The 14799-nt window shown below is 47.9% G+C and overlaps 2 protein-coding genes across 4 annotated transcripts in view; one reads left to right on the forward strand and one right to left on the reverse strand.

Moving 5' to 3' along the window:
- The window catches only part of HSF1 (heat shock transcription factor 1), a 65350-nt gene extending 60304 nt beyond the window's left edge, over window positions 1–5046 (reverse strand). For 2 of the 3 annotated variants that reach the window (XM_032974467.2, XM_032974466.2), the window contains exon 1: window positions 4029–5045. In XM_032974467.2, the coding sequence (XP_032830358.2) occupies window positions 4029–4154 (126 nt within the window). In that variant the 5' untranslated portion in view covers window positions 4155–5045. Of the gene's footprint in view, window positions 1–4028 lie in introns of all 3 variants that reach the window. The other variant, XM_032974468.2, reaches the window with a different exon arrangement.
- Window positions 5047–5175: 129 nt separating this feature from the next.
- Window positions 5176–14799, forward strand: part of BOP1 (BOP1 ribosomal biogenesis factor) — a 56159-nt gene continuing 46535 nt past the window's right edge. Inside the window, exons 1-4 of the mRNA XM_076052049.1 lie at window positions 5176–5221; window positions 8276–8397; window positions 10486–10576; window positions 11345–11484. Coding sequence (XP_075908164.1) covers window positions 5191–5221; window positions 8276–8397; window positions 10486–10576; window positions 11345–11484 — 384 coding nt within the window. The 5' untranslated portion in view covers window positions 5176–5190. The remainder of the gene's footprint in view (window positions 5222–8275; window positions 8398–10485; window positions 10577–11344; window positions 11485–14799) is intronic.

Consider the following 14799-nt stretch of genomic DNA (forward strand, 5'->3'; position numbering starts at 1 on the left):
AAAAAGTCTTGAAACTCAGGTTTTCCTGGGAAAACAAGTATACGGTAATCATAATAGGTTGCGTGACCAAAATTTGCATCGTTGTAATTCGAGTGGTATGGACCATGTAATTTTCAAACAGAATAAAAATGGAGTGTCATTGCATCGCAGATTTAAAGTAAATTTTAAAAAAATAAAAAACCCACTATTCTCAGATTAACATTTAAAAATGAGAACAAATTATCTTAAATGCTAAATTCGACATTGCAAAAAGTTAACTTCTCAACCAACGTGTAAATCTATAAATTGCACTCTTATAAATGTTCCTAAGGCGTACACCAGATCCCAAGACCTGGACATGCCAGTTTACTCAATTGAGGCTCACAGGGAAGAAACTCGTGATTTTTGATGTTTTATCATTTTCCAAAATCTTTCATCTATGCTTCTCACTTGTGCATCTAAGTTACATTTATCACCCATTCCACCAAATTAATGTTTTAGTTCGCCGTCATGGAAATCATAACTGCCGATCTTTGATGGGGATGAATTGTGGATGTATGTTGAACTTCTTTCGCGCCATACGCAGCCAAACGTCATCAGAGGTGCGGGGGAAGGATTTATGGATTGATGTCTGATGATGGAATGATAATAAAAGAGCTATTATGTTTTATGTTTGATAGTGATGCTGATGGAACGATGGATTAATTATTAATGGAATGGTTTAATTAAGGTTTGATAGTGATATACGATAGATTAATGATGCTGCCAACGCTTGCGTCTCCCCAGGCCCTGGTGAGAGTTTGTCAGTGAGAAGCGGAGTGGAGAAAGGGGTGAGGAGAGGGGTATGGGTTGGGTATGTGTGTGAGGAGTGGGGTGAGTGTCCGGCAAAACAACCCCCTACCTCCTAGCGGTGCCGGACGGGCAACTCTGTCGTGGACAGTGCTGTGGGGAGAGGGCCAATTCCGATTGGCCCTCTCCCCTCATGGCGTCTGTGACCACCACAGTGGCTAAACGGGGGCTCTGGGCGGGTGCGAGGGGCTGGTAACCCCTCCACCATCAAAAAATTACCACAAAACCACGACTTAAATATGGCGTCTGTGACCACCATAGTGGCTAAACGGGGGCTCTGGACGGGTGCGAGGGGCTGGTAACCCCTCCACCATCAAAAAATTACTACAAAACCACGACTTAAATATATAACTAATAAGCTTGTGACGGAGGCCCCGGGGGGACAGGTGTCTATGACATATCCTGGCCAAACCCCAATTGGCGTAGCCAGGAGATTGAATCTCTACCCTCGGGGCTCCTCCAGAAACAACGAAAAGCCACTTCGTGTGGCCACGTGGAATGTTCGAATGCTCACTGCGGAGGAGAGGCTGCCACTCCTCTGTCGGGAGCTGGACCGGTACCGCCTGGATCTCTGTGGCATTCAGGAGGTCCGGTGGACCGGTTCTGGCTAATGCCACCATGAGGGGTGGACAGTCCTCTACTCGGGGCAGCAGACTGCCAAACAACAGGGTGTGGCTCTTCTTTTGAACAAAAGAATGAAGGGTGCGTGGGAGCGTGGCGGTGAGGTGTGGGAAGCTGTAAGCCCCAGGCTACTTTGGGCTCGCCTTCCCATCAACCGGAGGCGAGGAGTGGTGGTCGTGGTTACTTATGCCCCCACTGAAGACGAACATCCGTGGAGGGACGAAGGCAAAGCCGATGAGTCAGATGCCTTCTATGATCTCCTGTCATAGGTGCTGGCTAAAGTGGCCCCTCGGGATAGAGTCATCTTGTTGGGTGACTTCAATGCCCAAGTTGGTCATGATGCTGGCACCTGGTCTGCAGGGATTGGAGGGCATGGGCCAGATCAGTTCAATAACAACGGTAGGAGGCTGATAGATTTTGTGCAGCCCATGGGCTTGTAATTACCAACACGCTGTTCCGGCATCGGCGCATCCACACAACATCATGGATACATGCCGGGTCCAAGCAAGAACATCTGCTGGACTACATAGTGTCGGACCAGCGGATGCGAGCCCATGTCCTTGACACCAGGACCTACCGTGGAGCTGATCTGCCCTCTGACCATCGACTAGTCATCTGTAAGATGCGCCTGCCATTCTTCCACTCCGGGTGGTGGGTGTACACCCAGGACCCCATTCCAACCTAAAGTGGCCTGGTCTCAGTTAGCTGATGAAAGTTGCAAGCGAGAATTTCATCATCGCTTGCGGCTGGGGTTGGCATCGTCCCCCACTCCTGATGTCGAGGGTAAATGGGCGAGGTTTAGGACTGTGACTCATGCAGCTGCGATGACTGCTTTAGGTACACGGTCCAGACCTCCCCAGAGACCCTGGCTGACAGAGGTGTTCAGGATAGTTCAGAAAAAGCGATAGGCCCATCGTCATCGGCTACAGAATCCCACGTCAGAGAATGAGTCTTACCGCAGCCTTCGCTCGGAGGTTCGGAGAGCCGTGAGGCGCTGCAAGGATGGGTGTTGGTCGCGGGTTGCTGAGATGGAGTCTACCTCAGTGGCCCACGATCACAAATCTCTATTTATTTAACATCTGTTTTGACCACGTAGTTTGTGAACCCTTCATTAGCTGTACCGGGGGAATCTCCATTTGGTACAGATATAATGGGAGACTGATCGATGCCCGGGTGCGGTCAAGGGATGTCTCCCTATTGCTCAACCACGTTATGTATGCCGATGATTTGGTAATAGCTGCTCATTCAGAGGAGGATTTGGAGACGCTGCTGCTGAGACTGGAGCGTGCCACTAAGATATGGGGCCTTACCATCAGCCCCACCAAAACTAAGCACCTGCCTGGGTATTTTGTACCATCGGACACTCCACCCCCACAACTCCCAATCGGTGATAGGGCAGTTGTGGAGAGAGTGAAGAGTTTCCCATACCTGGGCAGTGTGTTTATGACCGGCTCCAGTTTAAAAGCAGAGGTCTCACTCCGAATCGGTCGAGCGGCAATATCTTTTCATCGGTTGCGTAACGCTGTGTGGAAGCTACCTGGTCTGTCGCTCCGCACTAAGCTTCAGGTCTTCTCGGCCACGGTCATTCCCTCCCTTCTCTACGCTTGCGAAAGGTGGACCCCCTTAATGGAACATCTTCGCCGGTTTGAAACATTTAGGCTAGCCTGCCTACGATCCATCCTGGGTTTAACCAGAATGGATTGTGTGAGCTCACAAATCATTTAAAGATCTGGGCAAGGTCCCATCGGTGAGCTTCTCCGGCAGGCAAGGCTGCGTTGGCTGGGTCATGTAGCCCGCATGGTCAGCCACCCCATACCGAAACAGCTTTTGTTCGGCCGGATCGAGGGGGCTAAACGGGCGCGGCATGGGCTAGAGAAGAGATGGAGTGATGTGGTACAGGAGGACGTGGAGCTGAGTGGACTTGCCGATGACCGGTACCAGCGGTGTCAAGATCGGCCTCTGTGGAGGAGGCTCGTGAAAGATGCTACTGGGCAGTTGGGGGCAGTCCCCCTCCAACAACAACAGAGGGCGGAGGAGCGACGTTAACAACAACGAGCGGAACGCCGGGTGGCTAAAGCACAGCAGGTTGGCACAGTAAGGGGCACAGGTGGTGCATCAGCCAGTCATCTCAGTCAGTTGACCCGTGGCACCTGGGTCTGCCCCGTGACCTCCTGCCAGCGGGCGTTCGGCACTTCACGTGGCCTCAAGGTGCACATGGCCTGGCACAAGCGTCGTGGTGACGTCACCGCCACTTAGTGGTGAATGGCAGTTGTTGTTGTGTGAGGAGTGGGGTGAGTGTACGTGTGTGTGTGTGAGGAGTGGGGTGTGTGTGTGAGGAGTGGGGTGAGTGTACGTGTGTGTGAGGAGTGGGGTGAGTGTACGTGTGTGAGGAGTGGGGTGAGTGTACGTGTGTGTGAGGAGTGGGGTGAGTGTACGTGTGTGTGTGAGGAGTGGGGTGAGTGTACGTGTGTTTGTGAGGAGTGGGGTGAGTGTATGTGTGTGTGTGAGGAGTGGGGTGAGTGTACGTGTGTGTGTGTGAGGAGTGGGGTGAGTGTAGGCGTGTGTGAAGAGGAGCGGACCGGGCTCCAGCAGATGAGCTCGTTTGTATCGGGGTCCTCCACCAGCGTCCAGAGCTTGCTCAGGAAGGCCGGCACGCTGCTGCTGCCGCTGCCGCCGCTGCCGCTACTGCCGGGCCCCCCGTCCATGGCTGGCGACCCGGGCCGGGGGCGGCAGCTGCTCGCCAGTCTTCGGCTTCTGCGTGTCTGCGTCTTGAATGCACCTACCTACCTACTTGGATGTAGAGAGTGGTTCTCGTGTGCTTATTTTTTGCGTAATGGTTAACGTGGAATATATTTAATGTATGTAATGTGTGCAATACGTAAATGTAACTTATTTCGCACCGTACGTAACCAACCGTGCTAATCAAGGTATTGAATCCCGTGTATACTGTATTTGGTAGGTGCGTGTTTTTAATCTGTATCCGTGTTTAATGTGTGTTTAGTGTGTTTTAGTGTGTGTTTTAGTCGGCTTGTGTGCGAGTACTGTGCAGGGCGTGGGCGAGGTGAGGAGGCTCGCGCGCCAAGGCCTCGCTGCCTGGGAGCGAGGAGGCAGGCGCGACGCGTGTGTTGAGCGCCGTGTGTACGCGTGGTGTGCGTGTTGTTTCTGACGTGATTAACGCCTGTTTGGTGTATGGTGTGTATGTTTAACGCGTGTTTAGAGTGTATGTAGTGTTCAGGCGCGCCTGTGACAGAGCACACTGGGCCTCAGAGCACGCCTGTCGTAATAGTGTTAGATGTGCAGGTGTGTTACACGTGTGTATTGCGCTGTGTGTGTGTCGCGCTGTGCGTTGTATTGTTGATTATGTATGTTGTGTGTGTAGTTGGTGTTTTCACAATATATGGCGCTGGCCGAGAGAGTTGATCTCTCCGTGGCTGGGCCGAGCTGTCGTCGAGCGTGCGAGTGCCTCACCCCACTCTCAGTGCGTCATGACCAAACGCGTCCGGGTCACTCGCCCATTACCACCGCACACTCCACCACCACCGCTCACCCACAGTCACCCACACTATCCACACCTCATCCCTACTCGCAATCCCCGCGTGTGTGTGTCAGTAATAAAGGATTCATACAATAATTACATTGTGTATAACGCTGCACCTTGGCCTATGACCCCTGCACGGGAAGTGACGATGCCTGGCGTCATGGGGTCAAGTGGCTCTGTGTGGCCGTGTGTTTGCTGGGCCGATGCCAAGATTGGGGCCCCCTGCTCTTCGTGGTATGTTCCACGTTCAGCAGCAGTCTCCAGCGCCTTCTCAGCGAGCAGCAATTACCAGATGATCAGCAGAACAATCCCCACCTCTTTGGTGACAACCAGTCGGTAACACTGGTGGCCGTGTGCAGTGCCATGGGGGGGGGGGCGGGGGAGGCTGTTCCTGATTATCTTTCAACCTCATGGCACTCGCAGCCGTGGGCCACAGTGGCCAAGGAGAGCTCTGGACGTGTCCGAGGGGCTGATAACTCCTCCACACTCAACGCAGTTAGGACAACCACGCAGACAAGCTTGTGCGGGGTGGGGGGGTGTACAGGCGGCTGGACGTCTCCTTGCCAAACCCCATTTTGCGTTGCCATCCGTACGGTACCACAATAGACCTGACAAGACAGATTAAAGGAAAATGTAAACAAGTTGGATTTGCACAAAAGAAGCAAAACAATCAAGCAGCAGAATGCCAATGCAGCAGCAAAAATCCCTACACCCCGCTCCACACACCACATTGCTAACGGTGGAGGTTGATTGACAAGAAAGCACAAGTCAAGTCATGACCCAAAGTGGAATATGACATTTTTCCAATGATTGCTGAGTCTATAACCTTCCTCTCGGTTGAAATTGTCTCTGTATATATGGATGGCTTAATGAACGAATCTGTTGATAGCCAGTAGGCTTGCAAAGTACCATCGTCTTAGAGAAATCAATTTCGTGTGAGCCAGCCGCATTAAAATAATGATCAGCCACGGCAAAAGTATTGGTTCTACCATGTTTCAAATCTGCCTTATTTTCACGGACACGGTCCGAGACATGTCGCTTAGTTTCCCCAATGTAACTGCTGCCGCAGACAGATTAGTTTGTAGACACCGGGATATTGCATGTCAGGAATCTTGTCTTTCACAGATGGAACCAGATTACGAATTTTATGTACTGTGTTAAATCTGACCTGGATCTTCTGTTTGTTCATGATTTTGGAAATATTTTTGGTTACCCCTGCTCTGTATGGCAGGGTGATAGTTTTGATTGGATCCTCAGAAGGCTCCTTCCTCACGGTTGGGGTGATGGCTTTGCAGATTGTGTAGTCAGAATATCCATTCGCCTTGAGAGCTTGGTGTACGTGTTTGAGTTCACTGTTTAGGTGTTCATGGTCGGAGAAAGATTGGGCTCTATGGTGTAGCGTTTTTATGAGGGAATTCTCCTGCGATGGATGGTGGTGGGAATCAGGTTTTAGGTAGGCGTCAGCATGGGTTACTTTCCTGCAGACAGAGTGGCTCATCGAGCCATCTGGTCTCTTTTTTATTAGGCCAGATGACAAACGTGTCATCTACGTACCTCTTCCACAGGGATGGGCGTAGAGTGGATGTCTGGATGGCGTCCGTCTCAAATTTTTCCATGAAAATATTGGCTACAACCGGAGATAAGGGAGAACCCATTGGGGTGCCTTCAGTTCGTAGAATGTTCCATTCCAGGTGAAGTATGTATTGGTGAGGCAGTGTCTCACCAGGGCCGGTACATCAGCATTCAATCCTTATTGGACCAAATCTTCAATGATTGCAATGGTATTGGGCACAGGAACTTTGGTGAACAAAAAAACTACATCGAAACTGACGAGTAAATCACCTGGGGACAGTGAGATGTCTTTAATTGACGATAGCAGGTGAGATGAGTTAAGAACAGAAGACAGATATCGAGCCAGTTTGTAGGAGGGTGAGCCAATGGTGGAGACAATGGGATGAAGGGATGTACCTTCTTTATGGATTTTTGTAAGCCATATAGTCTGGGTGGTCTAGCAGCAGAAGGTTTTAAGGAAACCCGTTTGGTCTGTTCAATTAATGAAGCTGACTCAGTGTAACGAGGCAGTTGGTGGGATCTCTTTTAATTTTTGTGTAGCTACCATCATTAAGAAGGTCCTGAATTGTGTTGTACACGTTTTTGTCCATGATGACCATGGCATTGCCCTTGTCGTCTGAGAGGATGACGACATCTTACCTCTTTTTTTATTGAAATAACTCAAAGCGCTCCTGCTTACTTATTTTGCTAACTGTCATCTTAGCGCTTTTGAGGGTTGCAGCGATTTCAGATCTTGTCACGTCTGCAGTGATGTCTTCTTTATGGATTTTTTGGTGAGCCATATAATCTGGGTGGTCTGGCAGCAGATGGTTTTAAGGAAAACCGTTTGGTCTGTTCAATTAACGAAGCTGCATTAGTGATGATATTGTTAGTTTTTGTAACAAGGTTGTTGGTGGGATCTCTCTTAATGTTTGCTGCTGCATTGGCATTCTGCTGCATTGGCATTCTGCTGCATTGGCATTATTGCTGCATTGGCACTCGTGGACTGCCCATGCTCCTGGTTCTGTTGATAGCTGATATTTTTATTTACTTTTTATTGTTATTTTTTCTATCTACGTGATTTTACAGAAAGAACCAAAGAATACTAAATTGGGTTTAGGTGTAGCAACATCGCCCCCTACTGCAAACACTTGGCAGGACCCTACAAAAACCTTCAGACTCCGTAAGGCTTTCCTGGCTAAACAAGTGTAATAATAGTGTTAATATTCTTTGGTTCTCTCGGTAAAGTCACGTAGATAGAAGAAAAATAAGTAAATAAAAACAATAAAATAAAAACAGACCTAAAGAATAAAAAGTAATTGAAAAAAACACTAATGTAGACTGTAGCCTTGTTCTTAATCGGAGTGAGTATACTGGCAATCGATAATGTAGACTGTAGTCTGGTTCGTAACCTCGGTGAGCGTGCTGACAGTCTATAATGTAGAACTGTAGCAATGGTTAATAAACTGAGTGTGACTTTACCGAAAGAACCAAAGAATATGAATTCCTGCAATCACGAAAGTTTTAAGGAAAAATTTACATTGTGTTAATGTTTCAGTCATTCGTGCAAACGCCTTAAACGGCGCCGAGACGAATCCGTGGCCCGCCTCCCGTGGCGAGCAGCGCGACGTCATCACGCGTGCGCGTGCCATCGATGCAGCGGCGGCCATTTTGTGTAGGGACGGTGCACGTGGCACAATGGAGTCGTCTAATGACGTCGCTTCCGCTACACCGCAGAGCGAGACCCACGTGTGTGCAGCATGGCCTCCTCCTCGGCGGCGCGGGCGAGTGGCGGCGACAGCAGCAGCAACAGTAGCAGCAAGCGGCACGCGGAGGACGAGGAGCCGGACGCCGCGCAGGCGAGTGGGGGGCCTGGAGCGAGTGGGCGGCCTGGGGCGAATGGGGGGCCTGGGGCGAATGGGGGGCTTGGGGCGAATTGGGAGCCTGGGGCGAGTGCGAGGCTCTGGGCGAGCGCGAGGCCTGCTGCTAGTGCTGGGCCAGGAGCGAGTGCGGGGCCAGGGGCGAGTGCAGAGCAAGGAGCGAATGCGGGGCCTGTGAGTGCGGGGTCAGGGGCGAGTGAGGGGGCATGGGTGATTGGGGGACATTGGGGCAAGTGCATGGCTAGCGGCGAGTGACCACGCATCCCTTGGCCACGTTGACCCCGTTATGTCTCGAGGGTGAAAGCAGCTCATTGCTGATCCAAAGCAACTCAACACGTTTTTAATTGCACGGTGTGGTCTTAAAAATAAAATGTATAATTGACGACGTTTTGGAGAGTGGCCCTGAATAGCACAAACCGAGGCCAGAGTATACGTAAACATGGTTGGGAGACTGTACTTACCACCATGTTTTCTTACCGGTTTTTAAACAGGCGTATGCACAGTTACTGGATAGTAGCTCTTGGGTAACAGACAAACCCTTTAATAACCCTTCAATAATCTAAATGTGTTTACGACTGAATAATCATGGTTATATAAAAAGTTACGTTATGAGATGTTACTGGCGCATTGCATTATGAGAATGATTGTGAGCACAAGGCACAGTCTGCCCAATCACCACCGTCCTAATAGCAATTTTACCGCCCTACGCTCCTGAGGCAGAGAAAATGAAACAATATGAAACTAATTAGGCGCGGCGTCCGGCCTCACATAGTCACTTTAAGATGTTTTTCTTGTTCGTGTTTTTGTTTTTTTGTGGTTGCGCCCGATTCAAGAGCCAAATGGGTCACAGGGCTATACCAAAATAAATAAACTGAAACTGTCTAGCGCTTAATAATGAAACTTTTCATGGAAGGTGAGGCGTTCATTCACTCCTGCTAGCTGAACCGAGTTCAGTTTCAATGTGAGGCAGCTGCCGTCTCCTCGTCCTGGTCTTACTTCCCCCACCCACCAGATATCAAGACGAGACCACAAGCCCCTGGCTTGGACGTGATATATTTTCACGGCGAACTAACAGAAGATGTTGGGCAAACCTGTCATCTAGGCGTTAGCAGTTACTCCAATGTAGTGGGGGTCACAGCGTTTGGACGCTGTGCAATAAACCAAATCGATGGGGGTGCATGCAAACCTAAGATGCGTTTTTTTCCGCATATCGGTTTATGTGAAGATGCACGTGTTTGCTTCTTCTCCGATACTGTTATTGCTGGCGTTTCGCATCGAGCCGTGTATTCGCAGGTCCCTGAGGTTTGTGATTTTGTAGAACGCACAGAGAGGTGGGTTCATTAAAAATAAGTAATATTTAAAAAAAACTTTTTTATAAAAACACGCTTTTAAGAAATGTACTTGTAATGGAAGAACTCCACGACTCCAGGAAGTGGCCCCGAAGCTTGCCACAACGTAAGGGGACCGTGGCCAATTACAGCCAACGTCAGTTGACCGTAGACAATCTGACCCAAGCCGAAACATAACATAAAAAATAATGTTTAAACATGTGTTTTTTTATGATAGAATATAGTTTTGTCATCAGTATCACATGTAAGTATACCAAGTTTGCAGTCGATACCACATTGGGAAGTGGGTTAAAATTGAATTACAAGATTTGAGGATACAACAACAGAGTGAGTTAAAAGAAAGCGTGTAATAATATGGGCAGCACTTGTGTCGCTCCTTCAGATATGAAAATTGTTAATGGTGATATTTTTGACAGCCGGGTTTGTGTGATTCGTGAGGGTAACCAGCACCGTTCCATTTGACCGGTTGCTTATTTGACTGGTTGCTCGGCTGCTGCACGGTCCTTCCAAGATGCGCGTGGGTAGGCCCTGCTCACTACGTCTTTAGGGTATTTGCGCGAAGTGGAGATGCTCTTTATTTCATTGGCTTTGTCATTTAAATCAGCATCGTTGCTGCACAAGCAACAGACGCGGAGAAAATCAAAATGGAATTGTCCACATGCTTCCCTGTGGGCATAGAAACATGGCATTATCTCAAGATTTGTGGATGTGCACACAGGCCCCTGTTACAGTGGAAGACGATCAGGGGGAGGACGAGAGTGAAGAAGGCGATGAAGATACGAGTGACAGCGAAGAGAGCGTCTACTCGGGTATGTTATGGTGAACGTTGTAGTCTGAACTTATAAAGTCAAGATCCGGAGGTCATGACCAGTGCTGATGATGACGCACCACACCTTGGCATAGCTTCTGCGAGCTCCTTAGCAGGGAGCTCCTCGAGAAGGAATCTCGGCTTACTCTCCCATGCTGACCACAAGTATTTTAGAAGAGATGGGGGAGTATCCACATTTCACCCCCAACAAACAACTGGCCAATCGATTTGTACCCGTTTCTACTGTTAGGTGGATAGAGCCAGTCTATTATATTATTGGGGTCTTTTGGTAAAGCCACGTAGATTGAAAAAGTAATAAAATAATTGTATTGTTTTTATTAATATAAAAAAAATATTTTTTATATCTACGTGGCTTTACCGAAAGACCCAAAGAATATGAATTCCTGTCGTCACGAAAGCTTTAAGTCAAGATAAAAGTCTATTGTTTCAACTGCCACACCGCCTGAACATGAAACCATTGATCTTTGCAGTTCAACTCCGGTGCGCTAACCGCTACACCACAGTAACTTGCTTAGTTTGTCAGTTAACAAGATCACAATGTTACGTTTATTTTTGTTGATGTGTGTATTTGTGCAGCAAACTGTTAACCATTTTATTTTGGCTTGTTAAAATGTAAGGCTTTGTGTATGAGTGCAGTAGTGATTGCTTGCATGCCATCATAGGTATCGTGATGCTTTCTTCGCTACTGTTTGTACTGTTGAGCTGCATCATTTGTAATGCGTCACTCTGTGTCAATCACTCCATGCAGGCCTGGAGGACTCTGGCTCCAGTGACACGGAGGACAGCGATAGAGATAATGAAGGTGATGAGAGTGATGATGGAGATGGTGACGTGACAGCTGAGGGGAAGTCCTCAGCGCATGAGGGAACTCACATCGATCCAGCTGACGTGAGTCACACATTTTACCAGAGCTCACACGTTTCTATTCGCTCATTACTGCCGTCTGCTTCACAGGGGACATTAAAGTTCCCCTCGCACCATTTGTGAAGAGTAGGCCACTGTGTGCCTGCTTCATGGTCCAAATTACCTGCCATTTACTAAATTAGGATTTCACTTAGAAACATCGCCCATTTGCTGACGAATGCCCAAATTAGTGGTCAAACCAATTTTTTTATTGGTAATATTGACTGCGAGCACCTGCCTGTTGCAGCTTTCGTAGCCAATAAATTACCGACCCGCAATTGTCCCAAATAAGATTCTCCATTTACAGGGCGTAGAATTGCCTGTACACTCTGCCTCCATCAGGGGGCAGTGTCGTGTCTGTTGGGCGAGGACCCGCTGCGCTTCCTTGCCAGTATGCTCACCGCTTTAGTTTTCATTCTGATCCCTGTAACAGGGTGGCATGGCGGCGGCGCAGTGGTTGCACTTACGCCTCGCAGCAAGAAGCTTCTCGGTTTGATTCCTGACTCGGACGCCGTTCTGTGTTGAGTTTGTACGTTCTCCCTTGGTTCTGCATGGGTTTCTTCCTATTCCTCCAGGTTCCTCACAGAACAGAAAAAAAACATTCCCTCTAACTGGTGTTGGTCAAAATAACTAATTGCTAAAAAATAACCTGCACAGTACTTTATTGAGATTACACATGGCAGCAACAACCCCCACTCGTGCGAAATTTGAAAAGACCCTCCTGAAAAAAGCTCTTGCGACTCGGTGAGGTTTTCCTGGGTAAACAGGCCTACTAGTAGTAGTAATAAATAGATGTGTGAGCATGTGGAGACTTTGACTTTATCGCAATTCTTCCCATCTCTAAATCCCTGTGACATTGTTTCACAATGCCCATGTTCTCTCTGTTTTACAATAAAAATAATAATGCTTTAACAATAATGATCAAACCTGGCATTTACCCAAGAAAGCCTCACTGAAACTCGAGGAATTCTTGTGCGGAGGGCGCTGCGTTGGGACTTTCACCGAGTGGAGTGCCACGTGCGAGGGGTTGCACGTGGCATGGCCATCTCCTGGCCACGCCGTGCAGCTCCGTGCCTACGGCTCCTGGTAGCGAGCCTTGGCCGTGGACACCCAGTCGAGTGCCGGCCCGGCTGAGGGCGACTGCATAGCCTGCGAGCTGTAACGAGGCAGACGCATGAAGCGGTGACTCGCGTTCAGGTTAGGGTCCATTATGCACCTCGTATGGAGGACAGTGCGAAGTATTCAAGGAAGTCACTGGGGGGAGCGGTGGCACTGGTTCGTGCGCTGCCCAGTGAACCCGTCGACATGAGTTTATTCCTGACCACTGAAAACATCAGTGGTGAGTTATATTTGAAACAGTCCTGATCCACCCCCTCTCAACTTTCGTCAGTCCGTACTGACCAGCGTGGGGAGGTATAGTCAAACCAACTTGACCGACACAGCGTGGGGTGGCCTTTATCCAACAGTGTGTTGATAAAAGGCTGTAAGTCATTATTATTAATATAGGTAAACCTTTCTGTTGAAAACTTGAGCCGGTTTCGGAGTTTTATTTTAGTTTTGTTCAGGTTGGCAGGGAAAATTGGATTTTTGTGCATGGGGCGGAAAGGAATTTGGGCTCCTTGGCAAGTGCTCTGGTAATGAGCTTAGCAGAGGTTCAGGAACGAGAAATGAACAGCATGCTCTCAAGTTCCCTACTCCTTTCTCACTGTTGCTCTTGGATCAGGTGGGTTTTTATCTTGTGCAGGATGGTTATCGCCATATAATATGTATATGATGGTGCGTCTCGCAGCACCATTGCCTTTCCTACTGCTGCTGCTAAAACGATGACTCCATCTCCCGTATCATTTTCTGTAAGTGCTGATGGTATACCCAGATCGTGGTCCCATAAAATTGCTTTTTCAATCCACGCAACTGTGACGCATGTTATAATTGATTTATAAGAAGCCACTTCTGCCCAAAGCTGTCATTTATAGAACCTCATAAAAGCAGTTCAAATTTTCCATGGTCCAGAAGTCTATAAACAACGTGTAGTTCAGCATGTAGGTGGTTCTTTAGTGACACTAATTCTAACCATATTCTTAATGGACTGGAACTACAAACTGCTTCACCCAGGGCCTTAGAGTCATGAGAAGTAAAGAAATATCACTTTTGACATTTGATTTCACACCAGAGCGAAAATACGGGCTGACCCAAGACGTCAAATCCTAATATCCAGCACATGAGCTTGAAACTTTCTTCTTCCTTTCCTTGGTTGCTGTCCCAAAATTAACTTGACTTGGCAAGTCCGGCATATCAGCAATTTAACTAAATTCTTGCATGCGGTTGTTGATTGTGTCCAGCAGAGGTCACTTGAGAGCTCAGGTCAGTTTTTTTTCTATAAAATTTTACTATTTTAACTTAAAACTTTCGTGAGTGCAGGAATTCATATTCTTGGTTCTTTCGGTAAAGTCACGGAGATAGAAAATAAAAACAAATTGAAATAAAGCAATTTAAAATAAAAGCTTTTAATTTTTTGTTTATTTTTTTATTTTAATTTCATTGTATTTTTATTTTCTATCTACGTGACTTTACCGAAAAAAAACCTAAAATATATATTTTTTTATATTATCTGCTTATAGGCACACCCATTGAAAAACTATTATTTTTAAAGAGAGCATTGGGATATCTCCATTGCATAAAAATCCAGATTTTTGATGCATGGTTTTTATGATTATTTCTGTTTAATTAAATCGTGGATCATTGTCACATCTCTAACCATGGCTATGGATAGACTTCACCCTTGCTGTGTAGTCCATAGGAATTTCCACCACTGGCACCAAAAACCAAGCGAGAAGCCAATTTGAGTTTTCACATTTTGTGCAGTGGTAACGCTCATGCCTCGCAGCAAGAAGCTCCTGAGTTCTACTCCTGACATGGCTGCTTTTCTGCATAGATTTCCTCTAGGTTCTCCGGTGTCTTCTCATAGCTAAAACACCATGCAATGTAACCGGAGTTGGCCAAACTTCCGAATGCTAAAAAATGTACTACAAATTACTCAACTTGGATTGCACACAAGCAGCAATATTGCCTCCTTACTGCTTAAACTTGGCAGGACTCTCCTACTAAAGAGTCTAGAGGCTCAGCATGGCTGTCCTGGGTAAACAAGCGCAGTTGTAGTAATAATAATGAGATCCATGAAGCAAGCTTCGTGTGATTGCGTGCATCTCGTGCCGTCGTCCTCCTCGTTGGCTCAAGCATGAAATGAGAGCCAGGTGATGCTGCGTGTGCAGGGCCCCCCAGGCCTCCGCCCACGCTCGCTCC

Source organism: Petromyzon marinus, chromosome 54, assembly GCF_048934315.1.
Source record: "Petromyzon marinus isolate PM22_M1 ecotype Great Lakes invasive population chromosome 54, UKy_Petmar_22M1.pri1.0, whole genome shotgun sequence".
NCBI classification, from domain to species: Eukaryota; Metazoa; Chordata; class Hyperoartia; order Petromyzontiformes; family Petromyzontidae; genus Petromyzon; species Petromyzon marinus.